This window comes from Pistacia vera, unplaced genomic scaffold (assembly GCF_008641045.1).
Source record: "Pistacia vera cultivar Batoury unplaced genomic scaffold, PisVer_v2 Contig609, whole genome shotgun sequence".
In the NCBI taxonomy this organism is placed as follows: Eukaryota; Viridiplantae; Streptophyta; class Magnoliopsida; order Sapindales; family Anacardiaceae; genus Pistacia; species Pistacia vera.
Window position 1 is genome coordinate 750,384 of NW_022196456.1, and position 21,350 is coordinate 771,733.

The 21,350-nt window shown below is 38.0% G+C and overlaps 1 protein-coding gene and 1 long non-coding RNA gene across 2 annotated transcripts; one reads left to right on the plus strand and one right to left on the minus strand.

The window, feature by feature from the left end:
• Positions 1–4,840: 4,840 nt before the first annotated feature.
• LOC116110614 lies at positions 4,841–12,630 on the minus strand. The gene is made up of 3 exons (XR_004124926.1): positions 12,593–12,630; positions 7,063–7,126; positions 4,841–4,875 (listed from the first exon to the last, which is right to left on the minus strand). It is a non-coding gene; the product is annotated as an uncharacterized LOC116110614 (long non-coding RNA).
• A 4,432-nt stretch (positions 12,631–17,062) lies between these two features.
• LOC116110689 lies at positions 17,063–18,357 on the plus strand. Its single transcript, XM_031396913.1, has one exon. The coding sequence runs from the start codon at positions 17,121–17,123 to the stop codon at positions 17,949–17,951; it is 831 nt and encodes a 276-aa protein (XP_031252773.1). The 5' UTR covers positions 17,063–17,120; the 3' UTR covers positions 17,952–18,357.
• Positions 18,358–21,350: the final 2,993 nt, after the last annotated feature.

Sequence of the window (21,350 nt, forward strand, 5' to 3'; positions counted from 1 at the left end):
TTTGGATCTACATATGATCGATTCTGGCAATTGCTTCTCTTGTGGCCAGAATGCTTGTAAATTGAGCATTTATTCATCCTCCGGAGAACCTCACAGGCTGATGGAATACGCTTAACTCTTTTTCTCCCATTTTCTATCTTCTTGAATGGCGGATGGATGATAATGTTAACCAACTCTACCAGCACCACCCATTGCTCTTCTAGAGGAACTGAATATATCGTTTCTGAATAAGCCAGCGTGTAGTGATTTTCCATATAGAGAGGGGAGAAAAGTTCCAAGTAAATTCTTGAACCAAAATCCGGCTTTTATTGGTGTTTCAGTGCTGCTAGTGCATGAGGACAAGGTAAACGTTGAATGTCAAGCACTTTACAACTCCAAGTTTTACTAAGAAGGTTAACTAGGGCATTCGGACCATAGCCACGCACGATGAACTCTTGAGCATTAAGAGGATAGGCAAACAGTGTCTTTGACAGTTCCATACATTCTCACAATAATTTTTTAGCTGACGGAATAAGGGTTGTGGTAAAATTATCTGACTTCGTACAACGGTCATGGAACCACTGTGACAATGTTCTCTGGATTGCATTAAAAAGGGAAACTATTGGAAACTTTCTTTCTATTAACAACTTTGAATTTATGGACTCGGCTATATTCGTGGTCATGACATCAAACCTTCTTCCAGGAAAGTAAGCTTTACTCCATCGCTCGAAACCAACATCATGCTCAAGATACTTAGCAGTTCTATCATCCTTGATTCGGATTTTCCGGAAATGCTCCTCGAACTCATCAACTTGATAAGCTTTTGGTGTCATGTAGTATGTCTGAAGGAGGCCAGCACACTTAAACTTTTGTTTTATGTTCTCACTAAAATGCCTCATACATAATCCGTGATGTGCTTCAGGGTAAATAGTGGTAATCATCTTCTTTATAGAGTTTTGCCTATCAGATATTGTGCACAACTCGTTACTATCAGACACTATCATAGGTAATTACTGAAAAAACCAAGTCCATGACTTGTTGTTCTCAGAGTCAACCACTTACTATGCAACGGGATATGTGTGATTCTCGTTGTCCTGTGCAGTGGCCACCAACAATGTACCTTCATACTTTCCTGTCAAAATGCAACCATCAACAGCCAACACCTTTCTCATGTTTACAAAACCCCTTCTAGCAACATCGTAAGCAACAAAAAAATAATTAAACCTCATATTCTTGTCCCACTTCAAAGCCGTCTTGCTACCTTGGTTTGTCAACTCAAGCATATAACGGTATGCTTCTAATACTGCATACTCGTGCTCTGGCGTGCCCTTCTCAAAATCTTGTACATGTTGTCTCCCTTTCCAGCATTTCTAGTATTTCTAGTAACTAACAACGCATCCCAACTCTGTACACACAAGTCTCTGAATGTCCTTAGGATATAGACCTTTCCCTTCAACAAACTAACTTTTGACAAATTGTCCAATAACATTAGCAGAGGCTTGTCGATGCTCACTTGAAATATGTCCCAACCCACATGTGTGCTCACAGGTATATGTGCTAACAATAAATTTTTTGGACTCCACCAACTTTCTACAATAAACCCACCACTTGCACTTTCAGTCAAGACATGCAACCGTCACTACCGATGAATTAGACTTTTTGGTGATGAACTCAAAATTACCTCTCACGGCAACAAGTTTTATCTTCCTTGCCACTTCCTCTTTGTTGTCAAATAAATACCCTACGCGCAAGTCTAATCCATCAGCAAAAACATGAGCTGATTCACTACTACCTAAATTGCCGCTTCTGAACCTGCATAAAGAACCATAGTGTTCTCTTCCTCACAAACTACACATTTACATAATATGTATTTAAAGGAATCTCTACATCTACGGGAACATGTACGAGGTCCTCCTCGTCAAAATTTTCATTCTATTGTATATGACCAATCTCTTCTACAGTGTCCTCCTCACCACCCAAATCACCACCTACTATTGATTTTTCAACTAAGAAATCAATGCCCTCATAGTTCAAATTAAAACCAGCATTCTCTCCACCAACTTTCTTGTTATCCCTTTCCTTTGAACCAACTTCCAACGGTTTATCTACAAAAGAAACCCTTAAAATCGATCTCGAACTATTATCAGCCACATCAATCATATATAACTTCACACCTTCATCTGACTTTAATATATCAGGAAATACCTTATAATGTTTAGGAACTTTGCTTAAAACATACTTCACAACTATACAACCACGTGAGCAACTCAAATCACTTCTTCTAATTATTTCATCAATCAACTCATCAAAACTAACCTCTGTGCTCACAGCAATTGGTATAACTTCTTTGCTCTTCCTAATCCACTTCCATCAACTTTCTTCCTCCACCCACTCACCAACCAAAATATTCAACACCCAAAACAACTTGTCCCATGTCTAACAATAGCCAAGTACCTATAATGCAAGAAAAAAAAAATTATTAACTGATGTATTAAGGGTTGACAGATTTTAAAAAGCATCTACAGAGTCGCTTGAGCGATCTGGTTTATCGCTTAAGCGATTTGGTATATCGTTTACTGGATAGCTTAAGCGATCCAATAGATCGCTTCTGGTATAAATAAGTCTGATCGCTTAAGCAATCTTCTACCATTTACCTGCTCGCTTAAGCGATCTCCTACCATATACTAGACTTATAGTTGATAGCTTAAGCGATCTTCTGTCATATACCTGATCGCTTAAGCGATCTACGATCTGCTACATTATACCAGACATATCAGATTGCTTAAGCGATACACCAAATCGCTTAAGCGATCCATCATATCCAGAACACATTTTCAGTCATCTCCACCTACAATCGGTGCTACCACTCCCATCTGCCCACAATGCAAGAAAATATTCAACAAATTTCACTCCTTTCAACTTGCATTACATCAAACACAAACTAACAACCTAAACAACTAAATCAAAATCATAACTCAAACCTAATCCATCATTAAATCTTTGTAAATCAAGATGTGAAATGGAAAAGGGGAGATGCACATACCTGGACGAAATGTCAGAAGGAGGAGGATCTATGGCAGAGGAAGAAGATGGTGTTAATGGCTGGAAGAAGAATATGTATAGCAAGGAGGAAGAAGAAGAAGATGTAGATGAAGCTTAGAATAAACAGCAACTAGGGGAGAGATGCGTTAATGGCGGGAGGAAGAAGAATAAGATGTTATGTTTGGGTTTGTTTACAAGAATTTCAGGTTTTTAGGGACATATTTTAATTTTTAAAAGATTACACAATACTTTATTAATCCTAATTAAGCCATGATTAGTGTTTAATTGTTATTAGTTTGTCTTAATAAAAAATAAGGTTAGTTAGTCAAGACTAAAAAACTACATGGTCTTTTAGTTAAATTCAAGGCCAATATGGCCTTTTAATCATTTGCCTCCTTCTGACATTAACTAGCAACTTCTAGTGCTTAATTTGATGAATTGGATGCGTGGATCAGCCGCCATTTATCATGTCATCTTTCTTACACTCTTAATCTTCTCTTGACATGTTTAGGGTTGTTTTATCCATCATGTTTGATCTTTGCTTCAAAGACGGGTTAAATATCACCTAACAGGTTAGTTTTTTAATTTGATAGTGAGCATGAGTTTGGTGACAACTTAACATCACACAAGGAGTGACAAATTATAGCAATGAGATGGAGGAAATTTAACTCCCTAGACATCCCAAGTTTGGACTTAAAAAAATAACCTTGAAAATCGGAGGCTTTTTTTTAAAATTTAAAAATATGACGTGGCACACTTAATTGTAATTAAACATGCAAAAAGGGGCTAGAGTGAAAAGATTGAAATGTATATGGGTAATAGTATAATTAATGGAAATTTGTTTAAATTTTGAAAATTAAAAAACGATCCCCTCCCTTCAAAATCACTTAATCGAGCAGTATACCGAAAAAATGACCGACGAAACACCTTCCATTTCTTTGCGATTTTCTGCGATAAAAGTTTTCTATTTCCGGCCAATATTCGATCCTAAAGATTCGTTACACAAAATCATGGCTGATATTCACAAAGAGGAGGAAAACCCAACCCCACTCCAAATCCTAGACTCTGGAAGTGGCGGCTGTTCAAAGGTTGTCGAAGAAGACACTCCGGTGGATCATCCAATTAGTGAAGGTGGTCCAGAGGCAGAGGGGACAATGGTGGCATAAGAACAGAGAGGAGAATCGGAAAATAGTTCTGAAGAGGAGGATGCCGACGAGAATTCAGGAGAGGGGGAGGACGCCGGCGAAGAAAATGTACATATTTTACTGGTGCTTTTGAATTTGATGAAAAAATTGATTGGTTTGTGCGAATTTGGGGGTTATGTAGTTGGTTTTGATTGTCAGGTGGTTGTGGCGTTTTGTCGAGCAGTTAGCTTCTTCACCACTTCCTCCTTGTTGTCAAATAAATAACCTACGCGCAGATCAAATCCATCAGTAAAAACGTGAGGTGATTCACTACTACCAGCAATTGCCACCTCTGAACCTGTACAAATGACCATAGTGTTCTCTTCCTCACAAGCTACACCTTCTACATAATCTGTATTTATAGACATCTCTACATCTATGGGAATATGTACAGGGTCCTCCTCGTCCACATTTTCATTTTGCCCCACATGACCAATGTAACAACTCCTCTTTAGTACTATTCTTAGAATAAGGACCATGTAAAATATAGATATGTAATAATAGAAAGATAGTGGGCTCAATTTTTTTTTTTTTACTCATCAAAAAATACTTCTTACAAATACAAATACCATGTTTAAAAACTTCTAATTACTACAAAATATTGTAGCTGGTAGACAGTAGTGCCAATACTTTCGCTCCTCGACGTCCATCCGACCGCTGCTCCTAATTCCTGCAAAAACGAGAAGAACAACGGGGTGAGCACAACAATGCTCAGTAAGTAAATCATCTACTAATCCGCAACTCATTTTTGGTTCTTTCCTTACTCGATGTTCTGCATTTCTATTCTCACTGTTTTCTCTTCTTTCTATACTGTTATTCTCCTTTAACTCTGTCTTGCTCTTTACTCTTTCTTTCTCTGTTTCTTTTTCTCTTATTCTTACTCACCATGAAGGGCAATCATGGTTTCTCTTATTCTCATCATACTACCATGAAGGAAAATCATGGTTCTCTTTCTCATTCTCGTATACTCTCACTAACATGGAAGAATTCATGGTACATACATCTAGAGGTGTACATGCAACTAATGTAAAAGAATGCATGTTCTTTCTTCTACTCTTTATTCTTACTAACTCAAACTTTCGCATTCTTTTCTATATCTCTCTCTTTCTATCTATTCTTCTAAGCTTTCTCAGCTTCTCATTCTTTATTCTTGCTATTAACTCATTCTCATTTCTTTTCTTTTTCATAACTCTTTTCTGTTAACTCTCTCTCTAGTAGTCACGGCCTCATCTTACCGGATACACGGTCGGGACTCGCTCCCGTTCTATGTGACTTCTTCTCATTCTAGCCGATCGGACTTGGTTATGCATGGATTCGGAACCCTTGGCCAGTGAGTGTATAATTCTCTCTCGGGTACTCGGGTATAGCCTCACCGCATGCACTCTCACGGCTACACCACTTCTCTATCTGATACTCATGCCGCTCTCTCAATGCGGCGTACATGCGGGAATACTCTACCCATTACTCACGGGTTCCCCATCACATAACAGTCTATGCTCTTATCTCTCTCTACTCTTTCTCATGTTTGCTCATTCTTTCTCAAGTAGTACTCATATCAAGCTACTACTCATAATGTAGCTTAACTCTTAGCTTTTTCTCATCTCTGTTCTATCTATTTCTTTTCCTTCTCTTCTTATCATGGAATGTCACGACCTCATCTGACCGGAGGCACGGCTGGGGCTACCACTCTACGTGACTTCCGCTCAATTCGCTACCGATCGGATTTAGTTATGCATGGATTCGGACCTTTGGCCATATGAGTGTACAATCTCTCTCTCTCTGAATATCACGGCCCCATCTAACCGGAGGCACGGCCGGAACCTCGTGTTCCACTCTGCGTGACGGTCACGGCCTCATCTAACCGGAGGCACGGCTGGAACCTCGTTTCCACTCTGCGTGACTCTACTCGTCACTCACAGGTTCCCCATCGCACAACTTACTCTATTTCCTCTTCAACTCTTGTGCACAAGATCTCTACCCTTCTCTAGCTACTCATCACTAGCTACTCATCTAAATGTAGCTTAACTCTTAGAGTAATTCTCTACTCTTCTCAACTTTTCTCTTTGCTATCAGAGTATTCTATTCTCTTTACTCTAAGAGTTGCTATTCTCAACATTCTCTACTCTTTCTTACTCAAGCTATTGCTTATAATATAGCTTATACTCAAAATTTTACTCTTAAGCTAGTACTCATAAGGTAGTCATACTCAACATTCTATATTCTCTCTCCAAGCTACTTCTTAATGCAAACTAATGCATATGGATGGTTCATACTCATTAATGCACTTTTGAAATGCCAAATGCAAGATTTCCTCAAAACTGATTCTGCACAGGTCACACTAAAAAGACAAACTTTCATATACACCTCTGATTACTACGGTTCTGGTCTCGTTTCAAAGCTTAGAAACAGGGCTATAACTTCTATGTTTTGGTCTCAGCCCAGTTCAATCCGTAACATGCCCAAAAATCACAGAAAGTACGGCAGTGACAGGGCAGATTTCACTTAGGCATTTCATCAAACAACTTATGTGCATATAAAAACTCTTCTCAACTACAATCTCTTCTCTTTTTAACCATCCAGAATTGGAAGTAAATTCCCTTCTATGGGCATAAACCCTATCATAGAAAAACACTCCCAAAATACATACTCAATCTCCTCAACTTCATCTCCAACTATTACTCATAAACACTCTCATAAAGGAAATATCCAACAAACATAACATAAATACTCTTCTCAACTCAATTTCTAACAAATAAACCTACATCTACTCCATTTCTCAATAAGCATATATATATCATGCATAAATAAACTCTACTTAAGAATTTCTTAAACTTTAGCTTGAGTTGGATTTACTTACCTCATACTTGAGTATCTCCACTAAAGCTCTCTACTCTTGTTGGATCATAACTTTCTCTTATTTCCTAAGCTAAACTTAGTAAGAAACAACCCTTACATGCATAAAATTCATCTTAAGTAGGGATTCTTACTCTTCTTGTTAGGATCATCTTTGTCAAATTCCAACTCAAGGCTCTCAAAATCCCTTAGAAAATTGAGTGAGAATTGAGAGAAAATGGGAGATGAAGAGGCGGTGGAAATGGGTAAAATGATGGGTTTAGAGAACTCAACCCTTATTAACTCATTAATATCCACTCTTTCCCATTTTGCCTACTCTTTCTTGAAAATTCCATCTATATCCTTTGATTCTTTACAAATACACCCCATCTAAACACAATCTCTATAAAATTTCCTTTCATTTTACTCCCCACTTTTCCTACTAATTAGGGGTAGATTGGTCATTGTGTCCCAAAGAGAATTCTCTAGAAAACTCAAGAATCTTTTCTGCGTCCCGTCGCCGCGGCGAAAAACTTCCTGTCGTCCCGGCGAAATAGTCCAGAACCAACACCACCAACACAAAATCAACGTCGCCGCGGCGAAGCTTCTCCTTCGCCCCGGCGAAGACTGAAATCCAAAATTGCTAAGTCTTGATCAATTCCAGGGTACACACTCAACCAAACCCAAAACCTAAACTCAACCAAGAACAAGAATCATATATAAACTCATTTAGGGGCAATTCAGGATTCCTTTAGGCCATACCATAAACAGTGGCTACGTTTCAAGTGGGGTATTACAATTCTCCCCCCCCCTAAAAGAATTTGTCCCCGAATTCGATGAACAACCTCCGAGTAACGATTCTACATACCTTGATTTACCTCCCATACTTTCTGGAGGGCAGTTCTTGTTTTGGGAGCTCCTTGATTCTCTTGTCCAAAATTTAGACTGGACACTCCACAAACATAGAACTCAATCTCTCCTCAATGCTCAAAACATGGGAGGGATCACTTGTATACTTTCGAAGCATCGAATATAAAACACATTATATACACTCGTCCATACTAGTGGGTAGTACAAACACCTTTCCCACTCATATAATATCTCACATGGACTTCTACCTCGGTGCTAACTTTTCTCTACTATTAAACACGTTACCCGGTCGTAGGGGAAAAAGTCTTAAAATAAAGCACTCTAACACTCACTTGAATTCAATAACTTTTCCTTCAAATCTGTCAACGTTTTATTTCCCTTGGGCTTGATCTCTTCTATTTCTGATTAACTTTATCTCTTCGATCAATCCTGAGTCATTTCTAGCCGAAGGATTATCTTTAACTCATCTTTCTTACTCACACATCTCGTATACTGGAGTTCAACATAGTCTGCCATGAAGTCTCATAAAGAGTCACTTATTTGAGACTGAACTATTAACATGGAAATCTTGTGAAATGATCTCTTTGCCTCATACTCAATTCCCTCTAAGTAAGGAGATTCATTAAACTCTTAGGGTTGGTATAAACTTACTCTGGGATCATAAAAGTAATGCCTCGAACTTCAGGGTAAAGACTACTATAACTGAGCAAGACAATTTAGAACACCCTGATGATACCCCGACCCCAATCACTCTTGGAAATACTATGTTACTCCCTAACTGGTCTAAAGATCACCGTCCATGGTAACGGGCATTTATTTCACATCGGTTACTCATTTCTTTGTCATCACTACACATTCGTATGATCCTTCTTTCTTCCTTACAAACCCTACAAACAAGATCAGAGTTCCCTAGGGAGAATGCCTCGATCGAATAGGACCTTTATTTCAGAACTCTTGAAGACACTTCTTTAATCCTTGAAGCTTGGCTAGGCCACTAGATAAGGGATTTTAGAAATCGGTGCTGTCCCCAGTGCCGTTCAACACTAAACTCAACTGCTCTTGGTAAGCCCGATAACTCATTCAGAAATACCTCTAAAAATCTAGACTACTGGCACACTCTGGATCTGGTTATGGGACATCACTAATCAGCACCAACATGAACTATTGTCCAAAATACCTTTTCTTAACATCTCTTAACGTTCACCTTACTACTCAACATACTGAATGAATGGCCCGCTGCAATTTGGAAATGATATTATGAGTGACTCTCATTCTTCCTCGGTAATCAACCTCCACTCCATCTCTCCTTTAGGGAACCGGTCAAAAACATCCAAGTAGGGCAAAGGACACTATCTAATCAATTATAACTTTACTCTCTTTCATGGATCACTACGACCTTACTGAATAAGTCTTCCTTCTCTCAAACTTCACTCTAAGCTCGAGGGGGTTCTAATTCCTCTGATTTTAGCCCATGGACCTGTCTTTTCTCAATTCTGGAGTACTCACTACTCCCAATACAAACCTTACAAGGGAGTAACTCTCATGTCTACTCTTCACTGTACTCAATCTTTACTAAAAATGATAAACTCTTGTACCATCTTAGGAACTTTGCCAACTGATCTCAACTTCAACCATCTTCTAAACTTTCTCAAATCATGACCCAACCACGTGGGTATCCTCCATTAATGCCCACAAAACTGGGCATCCCTCTAAGACAAGAGAATGGTGTACCGGATCTTTTCCCTGTCTATTATCCACTCAGCGCTAAACCATTCTTTTACTACCAACGAGTCTGTATATTTTTAAACTCTAACGGCTGATAATAACTTAGAAACCCATGAATCGACTCAATCCGATTTATACCATCTGAGGTATCGACTTTCTCTTTCTCTTCTAGTAGGTCGCACTTGGATGGGGTTTCAATCCTTTCTAATTCAACTCGGGGAAGTAAGTTTCCCTGCATCACTGCTTTCTTATTCTCAACTATACTCGGGTCTTGTATCTCATTAAAAGACAACCACATTAAACAACTCAAATAACACTTTAAGCAAGGAAAAACTTAACTGACAGCGGGCTATGGAACGTCATGGCGGCGAGAATGGCACACTGTCAAATCCCAAAACCTTTGCTCTGATACCAAAAATGTAACAACTCCTCTTAGTAATATTCTTAGAATACGTACCATGTAAAATATAGATATGTATATAATATGAAAGATAGTGGGCTCAAATTTTTTTTTTTTTACTCATCAAAAATACTTCTTTACAAATACAAAATACCATGTATTAAAAACTTTCTAATACTACAAATATGTAGCGGTAGACAGTAGTGCCAATACTTTCGCTCCTCGACGTCCATCGCGCGCTGCTCCTAATTCCTGCAAAACAGAGAAGAACAACGGGGTGAGCACAACAATGCAGTAAGTAAATCACTACTAATATCCGCAACTCATCTTTGGTTCTTCCTTACCGATGTTCTGCTATTTCTATTCTCACTGTTTTTCTCTTTTTTCTAATAATGTTATTCCCTTTAACTCTGTTCTGCTTTTACTCTTTCTTTCTCTCTGTTCTTTTTCTCTTATTCTTACTCACCAGAAGGGCAATCATGGTTCTCTCTTATTCTCATCATACTTACCAGAAGGAAAATCATGGTTCTCTTTTCTCATTCGTTATATCTCACTAACCATGGAAGAATTCATGGTACATACATCTATGAGGTGTACATGCAACTAATGTAAAAGAACTGCATGTTTCTTCTTCTACTCTTTATTCTTACTAACTCAAACTTTCGCATTCTTTCTCATATTTCCTCTCTTTCTATCTATTCTTTCTCAAGATTTCTCAAGCTTCTCATTTTTAATTCTTGCTATTAATCCTTTCATTTCTGTTTCTCTTTCTCATAATCTCTTTCTGTTAACTCTCTCTCTAGTAGTCACGGCCTCATTTCCGGATACACGGTCGGGACTGCTCCCGTTCTATGTGACTTCTTCTCATTCTAGCCGATCGGACTTGGTATGCATGGATTCGGAACCCTTGGCCACGTGAGTGTATAATCTCTCTCTCGGGTACTGGGTATAGCCCTCATCCGCATGCCCTCTCACGGGCTCACACATTCTCTACTGATACTCATGCCGCTCTCTCAATGCGGCGTACATGCGGGATACTCTACCCATATACTCACGGGTTCCCCATCACATAACCTAGTCTTATGCTCTTATCTCTCTCTACTCTTTCTCATGTTTGCTCATCTCTTTCTCAAGCTGTACTCATACTCAAGCTACTATCATAATTGAGCTAACTCTTAGCTTTTTTCATCTCTGTTCTATCTATTTCTTTCCTTCTCATTCTTACTCATTGGAATGTCACGACCTCATTGACCGGAGGCACGGCTGGGCGTACCATTACGTGAATTCCGCTCAATTCGCTACCGATCGGATTTAGTTATGATGGATTCGGAACCTTGGCCATATGAGTGTACAATCTTCTCTCTCGAATATCACGCCCATCTAACGGAGGCACGGCTGGAACTCGTGTTCCACTCTGCGTGACGGTCACGGCCTCATCTAACCGGAGGCACGGCTGGAACCTCGTGTTCCACTCTGCGTGACTCTACTCGTCACTCACAGGTTCCCATCGCACAACTTACCTATTCTCCTCTTCAACTCTTGTGCACAAGATCTCTACCTTTCTCTAGCTACTCATCACTAGCTACTATCAAATGTAGCTTAACTCTTAGAGTAATTCTCTACTCTTTCTAACTTTCTTTTGCTATCAGAGTATTCTCATTCTCTTTACTCTTAAGAGTTGCTATTCTCAACATTCTCTACTTTTCTTACTCAAGCTATTGCTTATAATAGCTTATACTCAAAATTTTCTACTCTAAGCTAGTACTCATAAGGTAGCTCATACTAACATTCTCTATATCTCTCTCAAGCTACTTCTTAATGCCCAACTAATGCATATGGATGGTTCATACTCATTAATGCACTTTGAAATGCCAAATGCAAGATTTCCTCAAAACTGTCATTCTGCAAAGGTCACACAAAAAAGACCATAACTTTCATTATACACCCTCTGATTACTACGGTTCTGGTCTCGTTCAAAGCTTAGAAACAGGGCTATACTTCTATGTTTTGGTCTAGCCCAGTTCAATCCGTAACATGCCCAAAAATCACTTAGAAAGTACGGCAGTGACAGGGAGATTTCACTTAGGCATTTCATCAAACAACTTATGTGCATATAAAACTCTTCTCTAACTACAATCTCCTTCTCTTTTTAACCATCCAGATGGAAGTATTCCCTTTATGGGCATAAACCCTATCAGAAAAACACTCCCAAAATACATACTAATCTCCTCAACTTCATCTCAAACTATTACTCATAAACACTCTCCATAAAGAATATCCAAACAACATAACATAAATACTCTCTCAACTCAATTTCCAACAAATAAACATACATCTCTACTCCATTTCTCAATAAGCATCTATAACATGCATAAATAAATCTCTACTTAAGAATTTCTTAAACTTTAGCTTGAGTTGGATTACTTACCTCATACTTGAGTAGTTCTCACTAAAGCTCTCTACTCTTGTGGATCATAACTTTCTTTATTTCCTAAGCATAAACTTAGTAAGAACTTAACCCTTACATGCATAAAATTCATCTTAAAGTAGGGATTCTTACCTCTTCTTGCTTAGGATCACTTCTTTGGCAAATTCCAACTCAAGGCTCTCAAAAATCCCTTGAAAATTGAGTGAGAAATGAGAGAAAATGGGAGATGAAGAGGCGGTGGAATAGGTAAAATGAATGGGTTTAGAGAACTCAACCCTTATTAACTCATATAATATCCACCCTTCCCATTTGCCCTTACTCTTTCTTGAAAATTCCATATATCCTTTGATTCTTTACAAATACACCCCCATCTAAACACAATCTCTATAAAATTTCCTTTCATTTTCCCCACTTTTCCTACTAATTAGGGGTAGATTGGTCATTGTGTCCCAAAAGAGATTCTCTAGAAAACTCAAGATCTTTTCTGCCGTCCCGTCGCGCGGGCGAAAAACTTCCTGTCGCCCGGCGAAATAGTCCAGAACCAACACCACCAACACAAAATCACACGTCGCCGCGGCGAAGCTTCTCCTCGCCCCGGCGAAGACTGGAAATTCCAAAATTTGCTAAGTCTGATCAATTCAAGGGTCCACACTCAACCAAACCCAAAACCTAAACTCAACCAAAGAACATGAATCATATATAAACTCATTTAGGGGCAATTCAGGATTCCTTTAGGCCATACCATAAACAGTGGCTACGTATTTCAAGTGGGGTATTACAACCAACCTCTTCTACAGTGTCCTCCTCACCACTCAAATCACCGCCTACTCTTGATTTTTCAATGAAGAAATGAATGTCCTCATAATTGAAATTAAAACCAACATTCTCCCCACCCAAATCACCGCTTACTCTTGAACCAACTTCCAAAGTTTTATCCACTATCGAAACCGTTAAAATTGGCCTCGAACCATTATCGCCCACATCAAGCATAAATAACTTCACATCTTCATCAGACATTAATACAACAGGGGTACCTTAAATTTTGTAGGAGCTCTGCTTAAAATATACTTCACAACTATATCACTATGTGAGCAACTCAACCCACCTCTTCTAATGATTTCATCAATCAACTCATCAAAACTAACTTCTGTACTCACAATAATTGTTTTAACTTGTTTGCTCTTCCAATCCACTTCCAGCAACTTTCTTCCTCCGCCCACTCACCAAAATATTCAACACCCAAAACCACTTGTCCCATGTCTAATAATAGCCAAGTGCCTATAATGCAAGAAAATGAAAATTATTAACCAATATATTAAGGGTCGACAGATTTTAAAAAGCACCTCTAGAGTCACTTAAGCAATGTGGTGTATCGTTTAAGCAATCCGGTATATCGCCTACTGGATCACTTAAGCAATCAAGTATATCGCTTAAGCAATCTAGTATAAATAAGCTTGATCACTTAAGCGATCTTATGCTATATACTTATGCTATATACTTGATTGCTTAAGTGATTTGCTGCCATATACCAGACTTATAGCAGATCATTTAAGCGGTCTTCTATCATATACTTGATCGCTTAAGCCATCTGCCATCTGTTGCATTATACCAGACTACCAGATCACTTAAGCGATACAATAAATCACTTAAGCGATACAATAAATCACTTAAGCGATACAATAAATCGCTTAAGCGATCCATCAGATCTAGAACACATTTTTCAGTCATCTCTACCTACAATCGGTGCTACCACCCCTAGCCACCCACAATGCAAGAAAATATTCAACAAATTTCACTCCTTTCAACTTGCATTACATCAAACACAATCCAATAACCTAAACAACTAAATCAAAATCATAACCCAAACCCAATCCATCATTAAATCTTTGTAAATCAAAATTTAAAATGCAAAGAGGAGATACACATGCTTGGACGAAATGTTAGGAGGAGGAGGAGGAAGAGGAGGCGAAACTTTGGCAAAGAAGATGTTAATGGCGGAGGAAGGAGAAGATGTAGACGAAGCTTAGAGGAAACAGCAACCAGGGGAGGTGCGTTAATGGCGGGAGGAAGAAGAAAAATGTGTTCGGGTTTGTTTGCAAGAATTTTGGCTTTTTGGGGACATATAATAATTTTTAAAAGATTACACAATACTTCGTTAATCTCAATTAACCACTAATCATGTTTAATTAACCTTAATCAATAATAAAGCTATTTACTTAACACTTTAAAACTGCATGGCCTTTTAATTAAATTTGAACTTGATTTGGTCTTTTAATAAAATGCCCCAATGAGATGTGGAAAACTTCTTGCCTTTTGCCTTCTGGATTTATTTGATGATGTTAAATGGCATCTTGCATCTCTAGGTTTTAAGTTGATATTTGCTTAAGAGAAAACATCAATAATGTAAAAGGTGAGTTGCTGAGCATCTTTTAGAAACATTTTCTCGATCTTGTCCTTTCAAGTTCACTTTCTCACTTCATATTCATACCACAAAACCTTGTCTCCAATAATTATTCAGCAAAAGTTAATCTTCACTAGAAAACACTTAGTACAGTAAAGTGTCTACCCCAAAAAAACCTTTTGTACTTGTATTCATTGTTTTAAAAGCTGGACCAGAGGGCAACCCGCTCTGCTGCCCAGGTCACGGTTCAACCAGTCCAACCACTTGGACCGCCGGTTGGACTGGTGACGTCATCACACACCATGATGATGTCAGCATATTTTTAAAAAAACCTCTTTTTTTTTTTTTTTTTTTTTTTTTTTTTTAAGACAATTACAACTTAATTACTGCCCAACATGATTCAAAGTTCAAATTCAACAACAATCCCAACATAATTTAAGTATTTAACAACAATCCAAAGTCTAAATCCAAACATGATGTTGTATATGACAAAATACATAATAAGTAAGAATATAATTCCCATATCAGAAGCCACTGAACAGAAAGGTAATCAAATTATAATTTGATGATGAAATTTCTGAATCAAGGTCAGAGAGTATAACCAAAATATGGCAGGGACAACATTCCAAAATCAAATATACTCGTAAGGTGGGATTTACAATAGAAAGAATAATGATTTAATTCAATAAAATGTATGAACAATTAAAATACAACACTTCAGCATACACACGGGATTGGGAAAATCATGTTGACAAAAATTGTTGGTTTACAGTTTACACACTAAATTTTATCTGCACCTTTGCCGTGAAAAACTAGGGGATCCTATTGGTTGTGCACCTCTGTAATTTCTACTAGGAGAATCCATTGCTCTGTAGGGTCTGCTTGAGGCATCCATTGAACCTCAGAAGGATGTGTGTAAGGCTTTAGCTAATTCTGGCAAAGAGTCCATCGGAATCGACACCACGAAGCATGCAACCAAGAACTAGAATACACAAACCTCAGCTACTTAATATGGAAACCATAAATCATCAGAACAAACGATATGAACATGATCAAGTCTCGAATGAACACAAAAACCAGATCTTGATAACAAAAATCATAGCTTTTTGACCAGACCAAGCACTGATCCAAAGCAACAACGTAAACCCAGATACATAAAGCAAGATCACAAGGTAAAAGAGTGAGAACCCATCAAGAAAAACACAAGAAAACTAAAAAAAAGGGTACCCAATTTTAGGATCAAAACTGCAAGAGCCTTGCCTTTTCAATTTATTTGCTTTTCCAGTGAAAAAGAGAGCTCTTTGATAGCTGAATTGTATATAGGTTTCAGTAGAATAAAATATCATTCTATCAATACAGAATTGACAAAATTGCTCATCCACAAATTATATAGCTGATTCACACCACTTTTCTGCTAATTTGAAACATAATCTTTCCTAAGATATAATAGGACACATGAATTCAAAAAATACATGCACATACACATTGCTCCAGATAAAGTTTGCAACGAAATCATTATTGAAGCTGGATCAAGGAATGGCGTGTTTATTATCTGGATCGAGGAATGGAGTTGTCGGCAACGAATGGAGCTGTTGCCGTCGATTTCTAGCGAGGAACGGAGCTGTCATCGTCGATTTTCGGCGAGGAAGGGAGACGTCGTCGATTTCTGGACCAGCCAGTCCGGTCTGGTTTTTAAAACAGTGCTTGTATTCAATATAAATATATTATAATCCAAATTCTTTTGTTTTTGATTATAGACTTATCAAAACAGATTTTTTAAATATCCAAACCCATCTAAGTACAAATCGTTCATCTTGAGTACATATTATATGTTTTGTATCTAAATCGTAAGAATGTACCTATCTAATTGAGACTTTGAGTAACCAAAACACATCCAGTTTAACTGAGAAGATCCTAAATACATATTATCAGCCTTTGGTCTAACCAACACAGATTTGCTATGTTTTTCACCCAAAAAGTGTCTGCTAAATTGAAGGAAACCAAGACTTATAAACTCACATAGACTTTCTATGCTAGGGATACCAGTGTGTCAAATCTTATTAAAATTAAAATAAGAGTATATAACTTAGTCATAAGTGTCACAGTTTCAAATTTTCAAGGAAGTCAGCCAGTGTGGGACACGTTAGTTATAAGTCTATGGCGTGCATCATGATGCATAGACCAGGTCTGGACCTCTGAATTTATATCCTTTTTATTCTCTTCATTTTGCTCCTTGTTACCAGGAAACAGGCAAATATAATGGAGTGGAGCACCCTGGAAATCAAAGTTATTTCCTGCACTGATCTCAAAACCTTTAACTTCTTCCAGAAGCTATCTGTGTATGCAGTAGTCTCCATTGCCGACGGCGAATTGAAGAAGAAAGAGCAGCAGCAGAAGTGTCTGCAGCGCCAAAAGACTCCCATAGACAGAGAGGGAGGTTCACATCCTGAGTGGAATCACCTGTTGCAATTCAATCTCAGAGCTCTTGGTGATGATTTCAGCCATCTTTTTGTCAGCTTTGATTTGAATTGTGAAGGTGTTGTTTATGGCAACAAAACTATTGGGAAAGTTCGAGTTCCGTTGCAGGATTTGATCGATGAATTCAATGGAGCGCTGAGGTTTGTCAGGTATCAAGTTCGCAGCGGCGATGGAAAGCCTAATGGGGTTCTGAATTTTTCTTATAAAGTTAATGGGAAGAAGATCGTTGAGAAGGGTATTACAACTTCTCCTGAAGTAAATCTACCAACAAAAGTTGCTCATACTTCTGCAAAAGTTCAGTACCCTTCACTGGAATACGATGAGAAGTCGCAGAAAGTTTGTTATCCTTCTCTGGATTATGTTCAGGTTCAATCTCCTTTACCAGGCTATTGTTCACCTTTGCCAAAGTATGAGTATAGATCAACAACAGAAGTTTATGGTACGACTCAACCATCACCGCTGGTATTATCACCAAGACAACAACTTATGCATCCTGTTATGATGTCAAATGGGTCATTTTGTCATCCATACATACAAACTCCGGGACCATGGTACATGTTGGAGTCAACTTATGGTTATAATGTGTATGGTGGTTCTGGAATTGGGCATTAGGCAGGGTTGATTTTGAAACATGGAAGCTCTGACCAGGTCCAAAACACAGAGCTTCCAAATCTCTGGTTTATGTGGATTTAAAAGCAGTAGCAGGCGAACTTTAAGTCAGATACTATGGGCTAATAGTAGTTAGGAATATGTTATATTATTTGGATAGCTCTAATGGTTCATACAAGAGTAGCGTTACTCGAGGATAATACAGATGAATCCTAGCAGTGATTGAGTTGTGTAGTTTGCAGTGCCATGAAAATATGAGTTAGCATTATAGCTTGGAAATCTCTGTTTCAATTGATACTATGTTTACGTTTTGTTTATTCTGTAACAATGTATCACTTTATTAGTTCACTATTATGGATTCTAATGACATGAGAGAAGGGTTAGTTGTATTGTTTGTAAAAGCTCATATGAGAAGATTATTCGAATTCGTTTTTGCTTTTAACTTAACGAGTAATGCTATGCTTATTCATGATCTTATTAACCATCTTACTATTCTTTGTAAATATAACGCATAGTACGAGTATCATACACATAATACGGATACTATATGTAATTTTAACAAAGATAATAAGGTGGTTAATAAGCTCATGAGTAAACATAACATTATTGTTAACTTAAATAAAAAATATTCCAAGAATAAACCCATAAATTAATTAAAATTTTGTTAGTGAAAAAATTGTATAAATGGTTGTCAAGGTCAGTCGACCTCACGGGAGACTTTGAATTGGGGGCCAAATCAAGACAAGGACTCATTGATGTTGCTGCGGGCCAAATCAAGACAAGGATTCATTGATGCTGCCTTCACTTAACCATAACAACTTGAAGAAATTTTTGTTTTTACAAGTTAATAATCTTACTAATTCAACGATGTAATTAATCCCCATTTTCTATTTTTTTTTTTCTAGAGTTTTGACGCAATTTCTATTTGATATAGGTGAAGACTAATTTGTTGGACTAAATCTCCAGTAATATTATATATAGGGTCAAGATGTGATTTAATTTTTAACTTAATGTTTTGCGCTCTTTATAATTCGTTTATTATTGATGATTCAATAGTGATAAGAATGTATAAAGAGAGTATTTAAATCATATAATGTTTTATTATATGGATATATTATATTAACGAAAAGAAAAATCACTTTGAAGATTACGGGAATGTTTAGAAAATGTGTTTGGTTAGTTCGAATAAATTGGTGAATAATATGTTTGGCTAGAAGGATAAATGGGTGGGTATGTTATATAGATTACTAAATTACCCTTACTTTTAAATATTAATATAATAATATTTATTATTATTATTTTTTGAATCGTTTCTTTTAATCCCATACATTTGAAATTTTGCTAAAACACCCCAGCCATATAAAACTTTAATTTATGGCAAAATCACCCCTATCCACCCGAAGCCACTACCGACAGCTAGCGACCACCGCCGATAGTTGACGAAATGGCGCACGACTAGCCGTATATGGCCGGCTGTGCGTTGGCAAAGCGAAAAATGGCCAGATCTATGGCCATTTCACGATCAAAGATGTGGCCGTGAAACAGCCACAAATCTGACCATGAAAAGGCCAGATCTTTGGCCGTGCCATTTCACGGTCAAATCTGTGGCTGTTTCACGGCCACATCTTTGGTCGTGAAGCAGCCATATAAACACTAGATCTGGTCGTTTCCAGACATGGATCCATGGCTTAAAAAGGCCTTATCGACACACGACTAGCTAGATCCCGTCAATCGTGCACCGTTACGGCTACTGATACCGGCGATTGACGGTAGTCAGTCATGGACGACGGTGGTCTTGGGTGGCTGAGGGTATTTTGTTAACTTTTAAACTTTTTTTGTGGCTAGGGTGTTTTAGCAAATTTCTCAAATTTAGGAAGGCTGGGTAATTGTTATTTGGTAGACATTTAAGGGTAATTGTGTTCGAAATGGTTTTTAATTAAGGGCAAAATGGGTAGAAAAATTAGATAACCTTGATAATGTTTTAATAACAGCCCCTAAATGGGTAATAAGATTACCCCCCACATTACCAACAGTAAAAACTATTTGCAATAAAAAGATTATCGTAATATTTTATTACTTGCAAACCAAGCACAGAAATCTTGCAAAATAAACGAAGATTACCCCTGTTATCTTATATACCCTCTATCCAAACAGCCCTAAAGAGAAAAAAAAAAAATTTACCTTACATAATTAGGAGTGCTTAGCGAACCGAGCCGCTCACGAGCCTGCTCGGCTTGAGTTTGGCTCGTTAATGGCTCAATTTGTCTGATAACTAGCCTGCTCGGCTCGTTAGGCTCGCGAGTCGAGGCTGGCTCGAAAAACTGGGGGGTTTTTTGAGGTTTTCTGAAGTAATGGGATTAATTAAAAATTATGAAACACAAGTTTTAAAAAATAACAAAATGGCCCCTGTTATTAAAATCCCTAAATCGTCGATTTTCATGACAGATGAACACTTGTCGTAAAACTCATCCCAAAGTCACGATTTTCGTCGTCGTCATTAGCACAACTTCCAGTCGGATTTTTGTCATTAGATACCATCTTCTTCGTCGGATTTTCATCGCATTTCTTTGCATTTCTCTGTTCGCCGTGAAAGGGATATGCGACGCTGTCGACAGTGGGAGAGATTATATAAAGCACAGGGTGTATTCATTTACAACTAGTTGACACTTGGCCACGATTCATTGTCTTTTCTCTGTTCGCTGTAAAAGCCATCCACGACGCCATCGACCATCGATTTCTCGGGGTAAGGTTGTTTGTTTTGGCTTTGTTCTTCAGCTGTTGTTGCTTATGAAACCCATTTGTGATTGATTTTTGTGAACAATGTCAATGGAATTTTAAGCTAGTTTTTCGTGAATTGTTTGTCTGTAACAGGGGTCTTTTTCTGGTGAAACAATTCAGGGAAGAGCAGTCTGCCGTGTTGTGGTCATTGACTGTCATGGTGTTGCTGTGAAACCCATACAAGAATTGTTGAGCCCTTGATCTGGTATCCTGGATTCCTGGTTAATGTTTGCGTACTGTCTGTGAAGAGCAGTCTGCCATGTAGGCTAGTCTGTTTCATTGTTTGTTTAAATTGCTTTACTTAATTTGTTATTGTTTGTGGTTGTGGTTGTGTTGTGGACTTGTGGGACAAAATTGAAATTGCAAAGGAGTTTGTTAATTTGTTTGTGGACTATGGTTGTGGTTGTGGCTATGGACTTCTACTTGTGGGGATTTGTTTTACAGTAGATAGCAGAAGGGCAATTTATAAATTTGTTTGTGGTTGTGGTTCTGCATTTGGTGGTGGGGACTGGGGGCTTTGTTATGTATTAAATTGCAAAAGGGTAAAGGGCAATGTAATGTAAAATGGCAAAAGGGTAAAGGCAGTGTAATGTAAAATGGCAAAAGGGTAAATGACAGTGTAAT